The sequence below is a fragment of the Neolamprologus multifasciatus genome, chromosome 22, assembly GCF_963576455.1.
Source record: "Neolamprologus multifasciatus chromosome 22, fNeoMul1.2, whole genome shotgun sequence".
NCBI lineage: Eukaryota > Metazoa > Chordata > Actinopteri > Cichliformes > Cichlidae > Neolamprologus > Neolamprologus multifasciatus.
Window position 1 is genome coordinate 13,167,823 of NC_140459.1, and position 20,960 is coordinate 13,188,782.

General features: G+C 37.9%; 2 protein-coding genes across 4 annotated transcripts in view; one reads left to right on the forward strand and one right to left on the reverse strand.

Annotated features, from left to right (window-relative positions):
* The window catches only part of LOC146493081 (sodium bicarbonate cotransporter 3-like), a 47,319-nt gene extending 43,415 nt beyond the window's left edge, over positions 1–3,904 (forward strand). For both annotated transcript variants that reach the window (XM_085148661.1, XM_085148663.1), the window contains one exon: positions 1,509–3,904. In XM_085148661.1, the coding sequence (XP_085004787.1) occupies positions 1,509–1,590 (82 nt within the window). In that variant the 3' untranslated portion in view covers positions 1,591–3,904. The remainder of the gene's footprint in view (positions 1–1,508) is intronic.
* A 2,018-nt stretch (positions 3,905–5,922) lies between these two features.
* LOC146493082 (homocysteine-responsive endoplasmic reticulum-resident ubiquitin-like domain member 2 protein) lies at positions 5,923–15,021 on the reverse strand. 2 transcript variants are annotated; one of them, XM_085148682.1, is made up of 9 exons: positions 14,910–15,021; positions 14,157–14,432; positions 12,395–12,472; positions 10,256–10,369; positions 9,954–10,078; positions 8,732–8,845; positions 8,346–8,633; positions 7,304–7,418; positions 5,923–6,820 (listed from the first exon to the last, which is right to left on the reverse strand). In XM_085148682.1, the coding sequence occupies exons 2-9, from the start codon at positions 14,301–14,303 to the stop codon at positions 6,650–6,652; spliced, it is 1,152 nt and encodes a 383-aa protein (XP_085004808.1). In that variant the 5' UTR covers positions 14,304–14,432; positions 14,910–15,021; the 3' UTR covers positions 5,923–6,649. The 2 variants fall into 2 exon arrangements, with proteins under 2 accessions (XP_085004808.1, XP_085004809.1); XM_085148683.1 differs by having other exon boundaries at positions 14,897–14,986.
* Between the last annotated feature and the right edge of the window lie 5,939 nt (positions 15,022–20,960).

Below are 20,960 nucleotides of genomic sequence, written 5' to 3' on the forward strand. Positions count from 1 at the left end.
CCACAGCGATTGCAGTTTTGAGTGTCGGGAATCAGTTTAATCCTGTAAAAGCAAAGATAATAGTTCCTGTTCCTTTTAGATCCTATAGCTGTTAACCTGACTTGAGTTGACAGGAATATATTTGCAGAAAAATGGCATTCCTCAATAACAGTTTGACATAGTTTGCACAGTAATGCATGTCAAACTCTGATTTGGTTTCCTTGGAAAGGCAAAGGGTAGGAAACACTTAGAAAGAATTACTATTTATCACCTGGTTCCATCGGACTGGATTCTGATTGGTCCCACATTCAGACTGCACCGTGTTTCATTTATCCTAAACATACTTGCTGTCATGATGTGTATCTCCTAAAGTCACAAAGTATTTTACTATTTGTTTTAGGCATCTTGAAAAACTGAGTAGGTGTGTTGATGCAAAGAGGAAAAACACAGTACTGTGCAAAGGTCTTGTGCTACCCCTCATTTCCTTATTTCAAGGAGACAGACTTCCTTGTTATTTTTTGAAGTGGAATTGAGCAATAGTTTTGCAGACTTTCCAAAGGTATTTCAATGTTTGTATTTTTTGCTGCTTTCAGTCCAGTCCTCGTATCTGCATTCTTTTCAGAAGAATGTTTCTTTTGTTGTTTTTTTTTTCTTAATCCATTTATCACTGATCTATGAATCACCAAAGCATAAAAAAGGTACCTAATTGAAGGGATGAACCAGTGTTGTGTTGATGTGAATCAATTTTGAGCTTTATAGTTAGACTGCCGGTGACAAAGAACCTATTACATAAACACATAATTTGCTTTCATTCATTTATTTAGTTCATTTTGAAGAAGAACCCAAAGATTATCCCAGTTTGACATTCGTTGGTTGGTTTCCAAATGCTTTTCTACATCTATTTCCCATCTTACTACCAAAATATGCAAAAATATGTGGTGGTTGAAGATTTTGCATTGCACTGTAAACAACCTTTTTGAGTTACATGCATATTAATTTCACTAGATTTATTTGGGATAAAATAATGTAATGGTGGACAGAACAAAGTCCACTCACCCACCCATCCATCCACCAATAGATGTCTTTAGATTTAGGCACAAATCTAAGTTTCTAACATTTAGGGACAAAGACAATCAGACACAGAATAAAGACAGGTAGCCTCCCAAGATTTATCCACTATGTCTGCTGTCTTCTTGCCTTGAATATAAGTCCTTACCCTGTGGGCCACTTCCTTGTTTTTTTGTGTTGTTTAGTTTTGATTTTTAAAAACAGATCCTAACTTGAAGTTCAGTCTCTAAAACCTTTGCACAGTGCTTTGTGTTGACAAATCTTTTGCCACAGTTCTCTCATAAAGTCCCATCCTTACCAAGTTGTTCTAAAGCTGGTAAAGTCTTGTAAGTGTTTGCAATTAAGAACTATCACTCCTCTACCTGATAGAAATCACACATTTGTAGTTGCTCGCAACCCTTAACACCTCCATAAATCTGCCTACACACTCATTTTCTCTCTATTTGTTAATCCCTGAACAGCCAGGAAAAGGTGGCCTGCGTTAGAGTCGACGTCAGCCCAGACACACCTGGAAGAGACTCCACTACCGAGACGTTCCTGTAATAAATTGTGCAGACCTCCTTTTGTCCTCAATACCTTCTCCTTCACAACACTTTTACCACACCGATGGATGCAATCTTAGAAGGAAAGGGGACACACTGAACTGGAGCAGCACAACCTCTCTGCAGAGCTCCTTCAGGGCAGCAGATGAGCTCCCTTAAGGATGCGAGTCCTTCTTCAACACATGTCTTGAAGTCCTTCATGTACAGAATGTGTACGAATGGTTGCCAAGATGTACTTTAAAGGATAAAACTCCAAGAAACAAAGGAATTCTGCTGTAACTGCCCACCGATGTTCACTGTTCAGAAATTCTCTCTGTCTAGCAGCCATTTATTACTAATTTGAAGCACAGACACCAAAGGAAGGGGCCTCACTGGTGGGGGTGTTCAACTGTGTGAATTTTACTTGTAAACCATCAAAACTTTTATTTATATTTATATTTTACTTTTGTTATTTTAGCTGTTCATTTTACTCTACTTTTTCTTTCTTGTTAGCATTCTCCGTTTCTATATATTTAAGGTGGAACTGAGACCTTTCACTAAAGTACACCAGCTTTGAAACCTTTTTGATTAAAGCCATTCAGGTACTGTCAGCACCAGATAATTCTATTTTATATTTGGTCTGACACAATAAATGACACAAACCAAAACAGACAGAGGTCCATTCAGATACTACTACTACTGCACCACACTAATATTACTGAATACATCTTTGTCAAATTTGCTCATGAATAATCTCTCCTGTCTCTAGGGGAACACTCAGTATTGATACTGCTGCTCAAAATTAGTTTTTACTGTAAAGCCTCACTGTTCATAGTGTATGTGATCTTACTGAAATATCACACGTATGTGTACTGTGTTCTTTTCGTTTGTAACATTGTAGAAATCTACTTCAGAGGCCATACGAAGTCTGTACTGTATAGTAAGCACTTTGCCAGTATAGTTTCTTACCTAAGATGAATTATGGTGTGTTAATAAAAAGGTTACTCCTCCTCCCTCTGTATTTATACATCAGTCATTCAAATGTTAATTATACAACTCAGGAATCTTGAGTGATTTCTGACTGTCGTCATTTGATATTTTACCCGTCTGGCCACTGTGTTTCTCTCCTGGCTGTCATCACAACTATTTTACCTAATGCTGTAACTCATGACATATACAAAGGTGCGAAAAAATGAGAGAATATTTGTGACCCCCAGATAGCAGCACCTGTTTTTATACTGTCTATATTATTGTATTATTATTATTACTGTATGTGTGGGTGTGTGAGTACGAGCGAGCGTGTGGTATAAAGATAATTTGTTTAGCGTTGCAAATCATAAATCATTTTATGCAAAATATTTCTACTGTATATGTAAAATAATATATTCTAGGAATTCTTATTTTGCTGACAGCAGTCCTGTTTTAGCAATAAGTGTTCCATACTGTGCAATGGACGGACTCCTGAACTTGGCTAATATTCAGGCAAGGAATTATTCATCAAATGACTTCTGTGTATGTTTAATCTGCTCTGTCTGTGTGTAGCTACAGTGACTATACGGACAATAGCTTATGTGCCTTGTTGAAGCTCTTTGTGTACAAGTCTAGTACTGATAGTTTAAGTGTTCAGAAGAGAGGTACAGGCATACGCGGTGGCACCCAAAGACGGATCGTAGAGTGAACGAGGACACGGCTCTTCCTGTCATAGTGTAATGCCATGTCTGTGTGAAGGTTGTAGCCTGAGCCATTGACTCAAAACAGTGTAGTTCAATTTATTCTTCCATTTAGAAATGTAACTAAATACTGTTTGTCAGTGTGTTTGTGTGTTTTACTATCACAGCTAGTGTTTGCTCACAACATAAAAGCTCTGTAATCAATTTTGAGGTACTGTTTCTTTTCTAAGTGATTAGTGTGTCAAAGTGTTGTGCCGTCAACATCCAGAAAGAAGTGAGATCTATATTAATTTATATATTTGATTAGTGGGAAAAATGATTCATGTGTGGTTATTTCACTACATATGTGGACGTTCAAATGAAATGTAAAATGTTGTATCATCAGATACGGTTAACGTCCACCAACCAGCTAAGAATTTACGATTCCTGTTGTTTATCTTGTTTTTCCACATTATGAGGTTCGATTTAAGATGCATGAATCTGGATAAACGATCAATAACATGAAGGAGTTTCTGGCCTCTATTGTCACACCAACATCACAGAGTAGAAAATGCATTTGTTTTGTACAGACATCAGTGAAGCACACAGCATCCAGTTGTTAACTTGAACGATGACTCTTCTGTCATGGCTGATTGTTGAAAAGCAATAAAAACGAATACAAGGTGATTTTTCTTCTGTCTTCGTTTAAAAAAAAAAAAATACAGATTTTTTTCATTAGTTTAGGATTTACAGGTCACATTTTACCTTATGTTGTATTGATAAATAACTTAGGCTTTCAGTCAACATAATTTAAAACCCAGAACTGTGAAGTGCACTCACTAGGAGCTATATTAGGTACATCTGTTAGCAGTCACTTATTTCTCATTTAAACCATAGGACAAGTTTAAAATGAAGGAAAAACTGTGACTTTTCTGCACAACCATCTCTGAGGTTTACAGAGAATAATCTGACAAAGAGAAAATATTGTTTGAGTGAAAATGTTCAGTTGATACCAGAGGTCAGAGGAGTATAGGCAGACTGCTTCAAGGTGACAAGAAGACAAAAAGCAACTCCTCGTTACAGCCATGGTACACAGAATCTTTGAATGAACAGCAGGTAAACCTTGAAACAGAGGCCATAGTAGATGAGGGTCCACAATGAGTGTCACTCCTTGTCAGCTGAAAACAGTAAACTGAGACATTTCACACAGGCTCACCAAATTGTTGCTTATCTGATGTGTCTCGATTTCTGCTGCCACACTCGGTTAGTAGGATCAAAATTTGGCACAAACAACATCAAAGCATGGATCCATAATGCTTTGTAACAATGGTTTAAGCTGCTGCTGGTGGTATAATGGTGTAGTGGATATTGTTTCGCACATTTTTGTACCAACTGAGCATTAAATGACAAAGCTTGTTACTGACCAGTTTCGCCCCCGTTTTGACCAGAATGCCTCCATCCAGCAGGAAAAGGCGTCACAGTGCTCAAACGAGCTCAAACTGCTTTCTCGATCATCAACACAATAGTCTTTTCTTTTTTAGTTTTTGAAGACAACCGGATGTTTTTCAATCTGAAGACAAAAGGTGGCAGCAGAGATCTGTTATAAACCACTGCAGACAAATACAGCAGGCACTTTTTCAGTTTTATAGTTCACACAGCAGTGGGTTCACCACTTAATTGGTCAATTAAACCTCTTCTGGGCACTAATGAGCTCCTTTTTTCTCCACTTAGTTTCTAGGAGCCCGTTAGAATAGAAATAAAATGCATTTTTGGTTTTTTTGCACTTAAACTATAAATTCATGTGCAAGTTCAGCATAAAGAGAGGTGCAATCCAGAATAGGTGGAGATATGTGAATATGCATATTTATTATGGCCTAATAATTTGGTTTGAATAAAACTTGGCCTTTCTGCTGTGCACGTTCTCCTTCATGATAAAGTACAAGTCAACATGAATACACTCTATATGCATCTGTGCCCGCTGAATGAAGGAGGACGCGCAATAAGCCTGTTTTTAATGTTACAAAGAAAGAAAAGAGACACGGAGGAAAGAGGTTAAACCTCTTGAAGATGTGTCATTGAACATCACAAGAACTAAGCAAAGGACACGGTTTGACAATATGTTTTGACGATGGAAGGGCACATGCGTATTATTAGCTCAGGACTTTATTTTTAATCATGTTCTTTCATGAGTGTACATCAGCTTTAATGTCTTACGCAAGAAACCATGTCATGGAAAAGATTTCGGATACTTCACTTTGAAGTACTGCCAGAAATAAAATCAGTCCCAGCAGCTTATTCGGGTTATTAAATGAATGGTTACAGTAATTTCAATTCTCCTAATCGAGCATTATATTTGAGCAGCATGTGCCCAGCACTGTTTCAGGCCCATGCATCCGGACCAGAGCTTGCACAGCAGACGCTACAATAAATCATTCCAGTTTTCTCTTTATTAAAAAAAAAAGGATCTTCCGGCTACAAAGCGTATTGCAATTTGTAGCCCAGTGAAAAATAAATTCAGGATATGCTTCTCATAAGAGAATTAAAGCAGAAATCCTGCTCAGCGCAAACAATTCAGTCATTATTTGTGTTCCTGTGTTGACCTGGTAGAAACGAATAACCACGTGATTAAATTACAATAAAAAGGCTTTTAATAAACGTTAGAATTAGTCATTTTCAGAAAATCCAGAGACGCACAGCAATCAAAAAACAGTGAGATTTCTTTTTATTGTCTTATCAACAGCCAGAACTTCAGTCAAAATAATAATTTCTTCTGTCATTCAGTAATCTGAGACTGTCTGAAAGCATCGGTTGTACATCGTTTCTCCTTAAAAAACAAACAAGAAAATCACACGTTACCAGCCAGCATCACTGGGTTTCACTTAAACACAGTACAAATGTGTTTCATAAAGTCTTGGGCCAAAATAACTCATGTATTACAGGCGCTACATGATTCACTATTAATCACTGAAATTCAGCTTTTACACTAACGTGGCTCTTTTAAAATGTCTTATTGTAATATAACGACAATTACAAATAATTCATTACAATTCGAGCAAAACAACTATTTCAACAATGGCTTCTTACAAAGAAAAAATAAAGATTTAGGTGCCAAAAACGCAGCAGTTAATTGTCGTCCCTATGTTTACATGCCGTCGATAGCAATCAATTCATACACAGTGAACAAACTTCTCGTTGGTTAGTTTAAAATATTTGTCTTTGTGCAGACAAACAAAACAACTTCACGTAAAATTGCCTTTTTTTCCTTTATTAAATCGGCCTGCTGTGGTTCTGCTCAAAGTTTCACGTAGACTATTGGGAAACTGTAACACTGCATTGTAAAAGAAAGAGTTTCCCTAACCTGGAGAGATATTCACCCTCCTCTTAAAGAAAATGCTTCGATGGGGAACTGTGGCAGCACATAGTGCTTGTGGTTCAGTTAGCTCCGTTTGGTGGCCCCTCTGGGATGAGTGACATGAAAAAGGTTATGATAAATGACCACGTGGAGGACAAGAAGCCTGTGTGGGGGGCGCTGTTAGGATCTTCCGCTCCTTCCTCTCCGCTTTCCCCATCCTCATCATCAGAACCGTCATCCAACACTCCTTCCTACACGGGGGAAGTCAAATTACAAGAATCAAGTAAGATTATAGTTCTCCCTGACGCTCAGTGCACAAGATTAGGCTAGAATATATGAGTCATATTTGACTGTGAAATGAGATATCCACTAAATTAGATTCAGGCATAACGCCCCACACTTTATCTGCATACTTAAAAAAACATTTCTTCATTCCCCTATGAAGTCAAAACACCATTTTAGTGTTTTTAGCTCATCTTTCCCATCCACTAGACCGGCAAATTACATTTTTTCTAACCTAATTAAAACAACAACATAAATAACAGACCATCTGAAATCAAGTAAATGTCAAAAAACTGTGATTGACCCCAATTGATTGAATTGATTATATCCTTCAGCTATCTGGAAACTGGTACTTCATTTCACAGCTTATACTGCAGATAAAAAAATAAATGATACTGATAACAATCCAATCAGTTCTGAGTAAAGCACCAGTGGATGAGAGAGGCAGTTACCATTTCTTGTAAGTCTTGGTTTTGTGGCTCTCCCTCGGCATCATCCTGATTGCCTCCGTCTCCGGGAAGCTGAAGTTCGTTCTCCAGGTTAAACGGAAACCAGCCGGCTTGATGCCTGCAGGCAGAAACAACAAGAAAAGAAATTACAAATGTTTCACAGTGTTGGTCATATCAACTTATTATTCATTATACCCTTGAGTAATCTTTGAGGTACTTATAGTGTGGTATGAAAATGACAAATCCCTGTCGTGTCTACAAAATATGTTTTATAAAAATTCTAAGAGCCTTTAATGTTAAGATAAAGGCAAAATATATCAAAGTAATGCATTGTAAAAATCTAAACTTCTGTTGAGTCTTCATAACTTTAAAATTCAGGTACTTCTTTCCAGTTATATTAGGGCAAATACAACTGGGAAACTTCAATGCAGCGCCACGTGAAGACACAGGAAATCGCTCTAATCAGACAGCATTCAACCATTGTGGCCTTCATTGTAAAGGCAACCATTTTTTAAAGATAAATGCTTTCCGGAGAAAAGCATTTATCTATTGTTGTGAATTTCGATGTGAGATGAGACCGAGTATCACCCACAATTAGTGCCTTTTGTTAAAGTACAAATCCGAAAAGGCACTTACAAAATCATGAGACCCAACGATGCAGTAACAGCACAAACACTACTGTAAGTACAGACAGGCAGGATTTTCGAGTATTTGTTAGAGTATATAGAAAATAAATTCGATATTTTACGTGACTGTTTCTTAAAATATCCATTTTCTTGTTTTTCCCTACGCCTGGAACGATGTAGCATTCTGGTACCATGAGAAAGTAGCGATAAAAGCACCTTTGAGTCATTTGTCAGCCACTATATTAAACAATACCAGAATCCAACAAGATGTAAACTCTCCCAGTTAAAGCTACCGTGTCACCGTGCATGCTGCAAATACGCTTTATTTCAGTTTCAGAGTCTGAAGAGTGTTTTAGTGTAGTTCTGGTCACTGTATTGTAATGACGGGCATTTAAAACACATGCGTAAAGTAAACTCACAGGTAAAGCACCAGCATGGCCATCATCACCATGACAAAGCGGCTGAAGGACGAGTAGAAGTAGACTATACTGAGTAAGATGGCAGCGCGTGAAAATGTGTACACCCAATCCAGCCAGTCCCGATTGAGCTCTTCCTCGTTCAGGATCTCCCCTCCTTGGGCATTCATCTGGACTTCTGGGTTGCCGTGGCGACCCACTTGGGGTCGTTGACTCTGGGGATGGGACTGGTTAGACTGGGTCGAGGGCTGGTCGGGCCTGAGGTGCTGAGAGGAGGCGGCAAGTAACTGACTAGAGGACGAGAGACAGATGGTTGTAACACTGTTTGAACACGGCCCTAAAAACGTTTTTGTTTTTAAATGGAGAGACTAAAACACAAATGGACTTACTAATGCATGTAGTACTGCCTGGCATACAGCTGCTGCCACCACATTAGTGTCATGGGGTTGTAATAAGCGGGCATATTTGCGGGAGGCATCGACTGAGCAGAGTGTTGGTTCCAGCTGGAAAAAGAGGAGCAATATGAAAACAGTGACATTCTCCATTTTTGGAGAAGAGGTTTTAGTCAGAGCCAAAGGAAAAACATCAGCATTGTAATCAAGCTGTTAATACTGTTTATTCAGTCAAATATAACCAATGCTTTTGTTTATCACATGGCCAGACATAACAGGAAAACACACCCTCACTAAACCAGAACAACTGATCCGTGTGTAAACAACCTCACTAGGATTGTTGGGAGACGTTTTTATACACTCAACATGACAACATTATATATCAGTAAATTTGGGTTTTTACTGATTTCTGCATAAGTTTTAATTTAAATTCAAATCTATACAGGCTCAAATATACACACACACTCAAAAAGCCTTTTTATAAGTGGTGCTGAAGGTTCTACAGTGTCTTTTACTTTGGCGGGGTCTGATTAATCATCATTAATGAGTACAGCTAGTAGTTTCTCTTTGCCAGCATAAAAAGGATTAGGATGCGAGCACTAATTTGATTGACAAAATGCACATTTGTAAAGTCCAAGGAACTCAGTGAAGATCTGAGAAGATGAACTATATATTTACACAAGCTGGAAAAAGTCTGGAAAAAGATCCGAACTGTCAGCTTCAGGAGAGATTGGTTAGGATGCTCAGGAAAATACCAGTAAACTGGAATCTGGAGCAGCCAGGAATGAAACCATCAACCTTCACATAACACATAGCAGGTTGTTGGTGTTTTTGTCTTCTTTGGATTTAAGTAAAATCTCTTTGTGTTTTTTTGTTTCAGCTCATTCTCAGTTTATCACCATTAAATAGTCTGACTTTACAGTTGTTAAGCAGAGGTAAATAGCTCTTTGTCATTATATGTTAGCTTCTGCTGCTGTAGCACACGCTAAAACTACAGTTATTTAAGACGCAATGTGCTGAAAGTTGCCAAGTCCAAATCAGTAAGATTGTTATGTAAACATTGCAATGGAAGTGTCTTGAGTAACATGTTAAAACTACTTAATAATGAAGTTTATAAGCAGGTGTATTTGCATTGTTTTTCTATTTTCATCATTAGTTGGTTTAGTGAAACAGTTTCCTGAACTACCCTACACACCTGCACTGCAGTTCAGTAGCTTACCTGTACATAAATTGTGGATACATCTGGTGGTAAGGGAAGGATCCAGCTCGGTGTCTGAGTCCATCACTGCTCCCTCCCGTAGAGGAGTGGCTATCCTGACCAACTCCATTAGAGTTCTGAGGGGCCTGTAACCAGGGAGAGGGGGAAAAAAGTTCTAGTTTCTTGCTCGTCCAAAAACAAAGGCAAGTGACGTTTTTAAATCTCCAGAGATTTGCAAATTACAGCAGTTAGGTAGCTGATGAAAGAAAATATGGCGATGATGAAATGAAATGCAAGGTCTAAGAAGCACACGGCTGACCCACCGTGGGACGGGCTGTGCTCTCCTGGGGCTTGTTACTGCAGCTGCGGGTGGGCTTTGGGGAGCTGGGAGGGGTTCGTGAGGCGCACACCAGATGGAGCATATGGTACTCGTCCTGCTGTAGAAGCCAATAAGAGCTCATTATTAAACACAGCTTAAGTGCAGCATGTTCTTTGGACTTGTTAATTTTTAAACCTCAAGAACACTTCAAAGCGCTTCTAAATCTATTTTGTGGACATTTGCTTTATTAGATTAATGCAAAGACAAGAATACTATACATTAAGCTTTTCTATAAGGCTACAGATCTAAATCCTTCAAAAGAGTTTTCCAAGTTACTATTTTTGTTAATTACTTATCTGGATATACCTTAATCAGGTGCTGACAAACTTTTAAAATGTTGCTTTCAGCTTTAAACAAGACAAAATTAACACGAGGGAAGCGATTGTTTCTAAACAAATCAGCAGAAACTCAGCATCCCTGCTTAACCTGTGATAACTAAAACAAATACACGATTGGGTTTTTTTTTGTATGCCATTCCCCATTTATGTACACATTATATGTATGCATGTTTTGTATGCTGTTTACTTACTGCTGCCTATTTTGGCTGAGGACAACTTCACAAAAGAGACAGGACATTTAAGATTTGCAATGTTCCTGCTCAAACACAAACATATTAATAATACCTATATAATATTTGAACATATTGAGTTTCTTTACAAAACAGCATGCAATTATAGGAAAGCATATTATAAAATGCATTACTTTAATATTGGCCTAGAGATGAAGAAGAGAAAAAAAGTGGAACACTGGGTAATAAAACATATTAAAAAATCAATTAAAAGAGAACAACATAAAAAGAAGGAACACGATAAACTCTCATCAGAGCTGCAATATACCTGTACACACTGTCTTGCTTTGCCCCCTCCTCCATTCTACTCTCTTTTTAGTGGTGATATGTCGGCCAGTTTTTCGTTTTCAAAAATCAATTCACTAGACTTGAATTTACCTAAAAAAGATCAACATGAACATTAAAACTTTTTTTCCCTCAAGACTTTGTCATTGCTGTGCCACCTATGGTTACATAATCATTGTTGCAGGTTACACAAAGAAAACCAGGAGGAAAAGTCCTTCACAGCAACAAATACAAAAGTGAAGTCACTCTGTGCCGATAGCAGAAAAATGGGCCAACCTAAGAGTTGCCTAATTTTGCAGGAATCAACATGACTCATTGACAATCAGTAATGTCAGCATGACAAACTACATTTACTGGACACTTTATTAGGTACAGATCTTTGTTAATGCAAATATCTGACCAACCAATCACACGGCAGCAAATCTGTGTATTTAGCCATGTAATCATGCTTTAGTTCAAACTGAGCATCAGAATGGGAAAGAAAGGTTTTTTTCCCGCTTTTTAATCAGCAGTTCCGGCTAATGGTGGTGGTAGCGTAGTGGTGTGGGTGATACTTTGGGAACCTTAGTACCAACTGAGCATCATTTAAACACCACAGCCAACCTGAGTATTAGTACTGATCATATCCATCCAATCACAGTGTACCCATACTCTGATGGCTTTTCCCACCAAGATTAATGTGCCATGTCACAAAGCCCAAATCATCTTAAATTGGTTTCTTAGACAGGACAGCACAGTGACACCGTACTCAAATGGCCTCCACAGTCATTGGATCTCAGTCCAATAGAGGGTGGTAGTGGTAGAATGGGAGGTTCACATCATGGATGTAAAGCCGACAATTCTGCAGCACCCGTTTGATGCCATCATGTCAACATGGACAAAAAAATCTCTGAGGAATGTTTCCAGTACCTTGTTGAATCTATGCTGCAAATGCCAAAGCGTCCAAACCAGTACTAGCAAGGTGTACCTAATAAAGTGTCCTTTGAGTGCAATTCCAGTTTATCTCAGATGTGTGGGAAGGTGTTTCTGTGTAGGCTACATAAGTTCTTCCACACCATACTCCATTCTACTTTGAGTGCAGAGAGACTCTTTTGTTGAAATTGTAAACACAGTAAGCAACAATTGCCTGATACATTTTTGTAAATCAGGCAGTTAAAATCTTGTGAGCTCTAGACTTACTAAACTACATGGACTTTAATAAATCCTATGCCTATAACTACACAAACTTACCTTTCTGAGCACATCTTTTAAGGTAAAATGATCCAGCAGGAGCTTTCCAGAATACACCAGCCTCTGGTCTTTGGAGCTCTAAAAATAAAAGAAAGGATAACGATAACTGGGTCAAAGAAGGAAGCCTATGTATAATGAACAACACCAAGAATCTAGGTTGCTCAGTTTTGTTTTACATTTTTAAAAGGGTAAAGATGCCAGAAATACAATCATACACTGAAAGAAAACAGAGTTAACTGTTAAATGTACATGATCACAGCATTAAAGGGCAGAAACTTTCTGTGAATGAGTAATAAGGATTGGTTTGTAGTAACCTCAATTAGGATAAGTGGGTCTTAAGAGTGGATTTAGCTCTCCTGACTACAACAAGGTCAGAGTGTGATCCTCTTACAGCTTGCATTCACTCTACAGTTGTTAAAAAACACATTTTCTCTTTTAGATCCTGGCCATCTTCCAACTGGAAGTGGAAGTATTTTCTTGTTTTTTGAGATTTCCAGAAATAACTTCCCCCGAGTTACACAAAAATGTACAGGCATTTGGATGAACACTCTACAGCTTTATCAGAATGCAGTTTGCTCCCATGTATTTAATTTGATTGCATCAAAACAAGCCGAGAGCACAGAGGAAGCAGAGCAAAGTCAGATTAGCAGCACAATAAAGCCGGAATACAAACGCCTTCCCTTCATTGTGACGTCAAATCTACAGCCTCCAAGGCTCTTTGAGCTACAAAGACTCTAGGAACCTCATTTCTTTCCCCTTCAGAAAAAACATCAAGGTTAATGATCTATGTCACTCAGTGATTATTCAACTAAGTGACATAATATGACTCATGAGGGAACTCAGCAGAACTCACAAAGCAAAAGTAAGCAAAGCAAAATGAAGGTTGAGACTGTGTGAGAGCTAAAAATCAAAACACAGTTAAAGGCTACAGAAACAACAAAAATGCAATTCATTCTCAAAACTGTAACTGTGAAGGTCATATGTAACAACGTGTACACATAGGGGTATGCACGCCATTTCCTGCCTGATATGTGTAGCATAATGCAGAAAAAAAAATCTGGTAATGATATCAATACACAGTTTGTCCAGCAGAGTGGCTTTCACTGCAGTGTTTGCAACACTGTCACTGTCTGCAGCATATGGAGCAGAATACATGTCACAGCACCATTATGTATCAGTGTGCTCGCTGGTTTTGTAACTCCAACATATTGCGTGTGTCATTCATATTACTATTAACTGTAAAAGGCAAGAAAACACTTGTTACATGTTATGAGTATCTTTCTAACCACATAACTATCTCCCAACACTGCAGTGTTTCTCAAACTGTGGGGCATGAACGACCAGAAGAAAAATGTGAAGTTGAATGAGTGTAATGATTTTTTTTTTTTTTATCATTACAAGGGAAGAACAAAAACAAGAGTTTGCTGATGCAATAGTTTCCATTTTATTAAAATTCAATTTTAATTGTTCTTTTTAAATTGTAAATTTTTGATTAAAATAGCCAGAAATAAAATTCTGCTAACCTCTGAAGTGAAGCATACCAAAAAAAAAAGTTTGAGAGCTACTGGATTACGGTATGCCATCAAAACAAATACAGTAGTAGTATTACAACAGCAGCTGCTGCTCCTACTTCAATAACAGTGATCAGCTGGTTTGGATAACAAAAGCAAAGTAGGAAAGTGTTACCATGATCAGAGGGAATTAACACACAAGTCAACCTCTTACATCAACAGCTTTGATTAAATAAGGGTGAGATACTCACAGGTTTACTCGGGTACACATCAGACAGGTGAGCTTTGAGTTTCTCTACAGTCCAGTTCTGGTAGCAGTTGATTGTCTGGTCATCATATTTCTGGTTGGGAGCTCTGATCACAAGGGTAACAGGATTGTCCACAACAGCTTTATCCATGACTCATTTGTCTTCAGTGGAAAACAAGAGAGAAAGGAGATCTGGACTACGAAGTGTGTGTCCTTGTTCCAGCTCTGTTAGTTTTCAAATAGGTTCCTGGCACCATCGAGGGGGAAAAAAATCTCACAGCTGGAAGAAACAGAAATGACAACATGAGTTTAGGGTTGCCCAGGTGGCAATGTGACATATTACGTAGTAAAATGAAGCAAATAATAACAGCACGGGAAAAAACGGTTCAATATTTTCCGACAGAGAAAGAAGAGTCATTCGTTTTTATCCTGTATTCGCCCTGACACACATTGAACCACACATATATTTCATTACAGCTACAACACTCGCGACAACATTGTAACAAGCTCCCGAAGTAAACAATAGCGCTAAGGACAAAGTGTTATGCTCTAACAGAAAACTAACGCTACATTTTGTCAGGGGTAATTAATGGATGGCTAAGCTAACGTTAGCTTTAGTAGGTTCTCTGCTACCAACAGCAGTCAAGTCAAGCTAAAAAAGTTCTCGCCTTGGATAACTACCCGCCCAAATTACAATGATCTAGTTGTAAAACGGTGTTCTTGTAAAACTAAGCTATGATGTACCTGGTTAACGTACCTGGTTTACCTCCTGACAGCAAAATGTTGTCTAGTTGGCTGAACGGACTGAACCTGGTTGTCATACTTCTTTGATGGATTTCGGAAGGTTGTCAACATTCGACGTTATACTTATTACTGCCTCCTGCTGGACTTTAGTGTGCATTACAACAAAGACACGCTAAAAAAGACTGTAGAGATGTACATTTAATATACATTTCAAAGGAGTCTCTGCAGTCCTTTGAAACAGCTTGTAGAACCTCTTGAGCAGCAATTCTTCAAGTAGTATTTTCTGTATGGCCCTATCAGTCTCTGATATTGCTGAAGAGGAATTTTGTCCCTCTCTTCTTTTACAAATCTTCTTGAGCTCACTGAAGTTTGCAAGCCTTTGTTAATATACTAATGTCTTAAGATCCTGCGACATGGCCTCACGTTTGACTCTAAATACTTTGGTATACAGAGGAGTTCATGGTTAACCCAATGACTTCAAGTTGCCCAGGTCTTGTGGCTGCAAAACAACCCCAAATCATCAATCCTCTTCCGCCATGTTGTTGATATGAGGTATTTGTGGTGATATGCTGTGTTTGGTTTCTGGCATATGTGGTGCTGTACTATAAGCCCAGATGCCTCTTTGGTGTCATCTGTTCAAAGGACATTGTTTCAGAAATCTTGTGATTTGTTAAGGAACTGTTAATGAAATTTGCGACAATAAGCCATGCTACAATGTTCATTTTAAAGTCTATACTCTTTTCTGGCAACCTTTCCAAACCAGCCATACTTGTTCAGTCTTTTGTAACTGCACTGTCATGAACTGTCGCCTTTAGCTTGCAAACTGAAGCCTGTAGATTCAGACATGAAACTCTTGGATTTTTTTTGATATTTTGTCCTTTGCAGGGATGTCCAATCAAATGCAAATTAACTCATTTAATTAGCAGCACACAGCTGCTAATTCCCTCTTAATACCCATGGAGGCAGTAAGGATGTACTTTTCTACTGCAGTTAATGAAAATTTCTAATAGATGTGGACTTCATAATAAAATACTATAGAAAACTACATTGTTGTGCAAGAAAGAAATGTTAAAGAAAATGGAAAAATTTGCCTACACTAAAGATCATTTGATAAGCACAACCATTTAATGCACAGCATGTTACCTGCATTAAATCTATTAAGTCAGGACAATTTGCATATTAATGATGAAGGAACTGAGCTCATAGCCCATTATTTATTCAGTGGGCTAGTTTCAGTCATTGTGATCAAAGGTACTGTTTATAAGGTTGGGGAAACCTGCAGAAGTCACTTAGATGTGTGACAAAATGTTTTGCTGAAAACGCTCTGACCAGACAAACAGAATCAACTTTTTTGGGGTAAATCCACTACACTTACTAAAAAAGCTTACATTCAATGCAGTATATAGATATTTACAATTATCCTATTTTGATGAATATGCTGCTGATGATTTACCTGTTTTATGCCTTCCGCCAACATGACAACTAGCAGTCAGAAATAACTGACTGTTTTTTTCACTATCAGTAATTAAAACAATCGACTGATTGATAACTAACAGAAAAAGAGAAAAAGAAACGGAAGCCCAAACATTATTAAATTTATCAGAGTTGGGTCTAAAACAGTTGAAAGCCTTCTCACTGCCATCTACTGGTAGCATGATGAAACCTAATCTCTTTCTCATTACATCAACCGTTATTGTGTTTGGTGTCCTTGGACAGCTTTTATCTAAATTATATTCAGCACAGTTGTGGAATCAAGGCTGGGACTATGCAACAGTGAGATTAGTCTGAAGAAAAATGATGGACGTGTAAGAACTGAATTCATAGTGGTCTGTAAAGTCGGGTGCTGCAGTGACAGGAGAGCTTAAGATAGCCAAGACAGCATTTATGCATATTCAAACACAGCTATAAATAAACAATTGAATGGAAATTAAATATGTAAAATAAAACAAAACTTACCGAAGCTTAGTGAGTTACTGTTGTGCAAAGAGATTATAGTTGACTGACCCGGTAATGTAAAGATGAATATTCTACTTAATGTTGCAGATTATTGTTTAAATCCTCAGTTCTTTGGGAAGTGCACTCAGAGGCAGGGACTGGAAAAATACAGCACATTTTCCTCATAGTTACTACATACAGATTTGTCACCTAAAGTAAGTAATCACCTTAACACGTTTGGCACACAAACAAAATGATCAGACCTCTATTGCATGTGCTGCATGTAATAACAGAAACTACTTTGGGTGACTTTGACCTTAACTGAAAACCAGAAAATAAACGTGCTCTGGAAATGGGTCAGCCTACTTCCGATTGACTCAGCCAACTCAAGAGACCCTTCCAGTCCCCTGACGAGAACAAGTCTCATGCTATTACTTTTATGAGTAGCAGAGAACATCACATCCTGTGCTAATGTCCCAGCTTATTGGTATCTTTTGTATGGGATAAAAATACATTGTTGTCTTTGTATCAGTTGCAGTCACATAAAAGCACAGCAAACTGCAATGCACTTTTTAACTGCCCCATGCATCAAGGCAAAGTCTTTGAGTAGTAAACCCCTGCATGGTCAATATTGCCTCAAGTTTCTCCATTTTATTTGCATGAGTAAAAATTAGCATACTGAACTAGAAAGTAGTTACAGTATAAATGTGAATTTTGATCATCTGTCAGCCCTGTGACAGACTGACATTCTCACACAGCTTCACAGAACCACATGATGGATGAGAGGTCTGAGAGGTCACCTGTAATGACCTGAAAGCAGGTTGGATGGATAAATGAATTTCTCTTTTGTTGTTATTTTGCAATTTGTGTTATTTTCTTTAGAATAAATGAAGATTTTCTTAAGGAAAAATAATAATTTGCAAAACAATAATTTGATGAATGATTATTTCAGCAACTGTTCATTTACTTACTCTGAGTTACGCAACCAGACACTTCTGACAATTAACACATACCTCATCGGGGCAGGTGATGCACTTTTTGTGACGTCCATCATGTTTGTCTTCACGTCTTAATTCACTCTCAGTGGATGCAGCATGTTGACAAGGTGGTGTTCAGTATAGCAGCAGTCAGTGGGGTCTCCTTTTTTAAGGGCACTACATTAGAGATATCCAATTTCTTTCATTTCCCCTCTTCCTGTGTGTGTGTCCATCTATTAGCGCTGTCACAAAGGACTGTTTTTCACACCATGCCTCAATTTAGCAGTGGGTGATAATATGGGACACCAACCTGTTCTCACTGTTTGTGTGATTTCAAAAGTGGAAGGCATTGAAATTACGTCTGCTTTAACCTAAATTCTGTTTTTTCATCCCATTAGAAAAGAATATTTTACATTTTCTAATTAGGTGACATGCGTCATTTGATACACTAGTGCGCATCAACAGCTTTGAAGATATTTCCCTCGTTCTTTATTGATTTTGTACCTGCACTGCTGTTGCCATTGTCTGTTCAGTGGGTGTTTTTTCTGCAGAAACAAAATCCTCATTGGAATAAATTTAGCCAAGCTGAATTTTATGCTCGAGTAACAATTTGATTGGGTGTTTGCATATGAAAGGGAGTTGATGGTACATTACTGATCCCTCATTACAGTGATTTCTTCCATTTAGAAACTAAAGGTTACATCTTGAAGAAACAAAGCTTATTTATTCATTTCATTTTGCAAATGACAAAGTATTGAGAACGCTATTTAAGATTCATAAGCAGTAAAAAAAAAAGTTAAATATCACATATAAATGAATATCAAATATTTGTTTCTCTCTCTCTAAACTCTATTTGCCTATCTCTATTTCTACACCTCATTTTACGTGATTGCATTGTCATCTGTTGTATGTATGCTGCTATGAAAGTTTTGTAGTAGTGAGTCAGTAGACACTGATGTTTCTGCAGTTTCATGAACAGAAATTATGCAAGAGAATTCATATTAATAATAGTAAAAATACCAAGAATGGAAAAGGATAAAAAAAGAAGTAGTAACCCACTAATCACTACAATTTAATAAATGTATTCACCTATGACAAGTATTCTTTTTCTGCTTTTTTGACAACACCGACTGCATTTTATGCTGTCCTGACATGTCAAGAGATGAGCAGACCCTGTTTGAATCAGCCAAAAATGCCTTCTTTGCATTTATTTTTCCATTTTGTTCATCCCAGAAAATGTCAACCTACACTCAGAGGTCTCGAAGAGCTTCCTGTGTCCTATTTCTGGTGCTGGAGGATGCCACTTAATGGAGGTTACCCCTAATGTCATGTTACTCTTAATATCGGGATTCCTTTTGCAAAGTGGAAAATGCAATAAACAGAAAAAGAAATGGAAAAGATCTTAGGGACAAGTAAGTAGCGACAGGTCTATCACAGGGCTATTCACATTCATTTTCACACCTATGGTCAATTTAGAATATCAGATTAATCAGCCTAACAAACATGTCCTTAGAAACATGACAACTATGGTGTGAAAAATTGAAATAAACTGCATGGTACATTTTTTATCAATAAATTGCACCTCCCCCAAAAATGTCTGATGTAGCAAATATGATAGAAAAAGGTACACTCACATATGTAAATTAATATGTTTTTAACATTTTGTCAGAAGTTTCACAAAACAATTTTCTGGCAGTTATTTCATGGTTCAGGCATAAAAGGGTTAAACAGGCTAATGGACCTCAGCACATGAGAAAATATAGTCTATAGGGTTAAGGAATAATGGTGCAGATTGGCACTGCCTCTTTCTCCTGTGGAGCCAGCGGGCAACAATCAACACTGCTTTAAAAGCTGCTCATGCTCTCAGTGGGTCAGCCTTGGTCGTGTGCAGAGAGTAAATGGTGTGCTTTGCATTGTGCTGCATTGTGCTTTTTAAGCAGCACCTGTTAAATTTTTATCTTCAGACTGGCGGACATCTGTGTGGAAATTTGTGGTGTTGTCAGATTTCTATAATAGAAATCCGGTCCCAGTCAAACAGGGTTTGAGATTAGTCTGTGACCATCTGGCAACCACTGGTCATGAGGGGAAAAAATATTCCCTGACTGGCTGCTTTAGGTGGGTAAAGCTCCAGTCACACAGGCTTGGAGAACGGCCACTGAACCCCATTTTACTCAAGCGACGTAACTATATCCAGGGAAAATGCACACTTGTTAAAATATGACAGAAACCACAAATGGAGGCCATTTTCCTCTTAAAGTGACGGTTGCATTTCTGGTTTGCATCACACTTTTTTCAAGTTTTACTATCATTTTCTGAGTTAGCAACTATTTGCAGAAAAAACTGTATTTTTTGCATCAACTTCTTTGCAACTGATTTCCCCCAGTGACAGCCAGCAGCCACTTATAACCAGAGACAGCCAATTGGGGAATGCTGTACACATTTTTTTTCTTAGCAACAGTGTCTTTAATACTCACATGGGAAACCTCAAGGTGTGCTTCTTTACATATATTGTGAATTCAGCTGAGTTAAGTTATTGGAAATAAAGTTTTTCGTTGTAACTCACCTTTTATCTTTATTTTGCGAGATATGCCTTCTTTTTATGACTACTTCTTCTTTAATGTGAATCTGCACACTGGAGTTTTTCTGACCAACAAATGCAGCCGCTGGAACACTCTGAAACATCTTCCCTTTATTCATATTCACATGATGTTTCGCATGAAATAAATAAAATGGAAAAACAAAAATGCACCATCACAAATCCTGACAGTTTAATTCAATATTGTCCGCTCATTCTTGCCGTCTGACAAATCCCACAAATCTAACAACTGAGAGGCTGTTATTTACTCAACAATGCAATTAGTTTTCATTTTCTATTGAAATAAACAGATTCCTTATAAACAGAGGGAGTACCCCCGCCCCCTTTCTTCATAATGAGCAACTACATTAGTGATTCAAAAGTGTGAAAAGGGCAGCGACTGGAGGAGGTTTTAATTAAGCAGTAACAAGTAAAGGTGTGACGCAGTTTGATTTGGAGGTCAGTGTTATTTAGCTTTCTTTGTGTGTCAGATTGCTTTCACATTACAGAGTTCTCTCTCTCTCACTGTTGGGAGGTCAGAAAAATGAATCATTTACTCAGTGAAAAGATGTGTAAG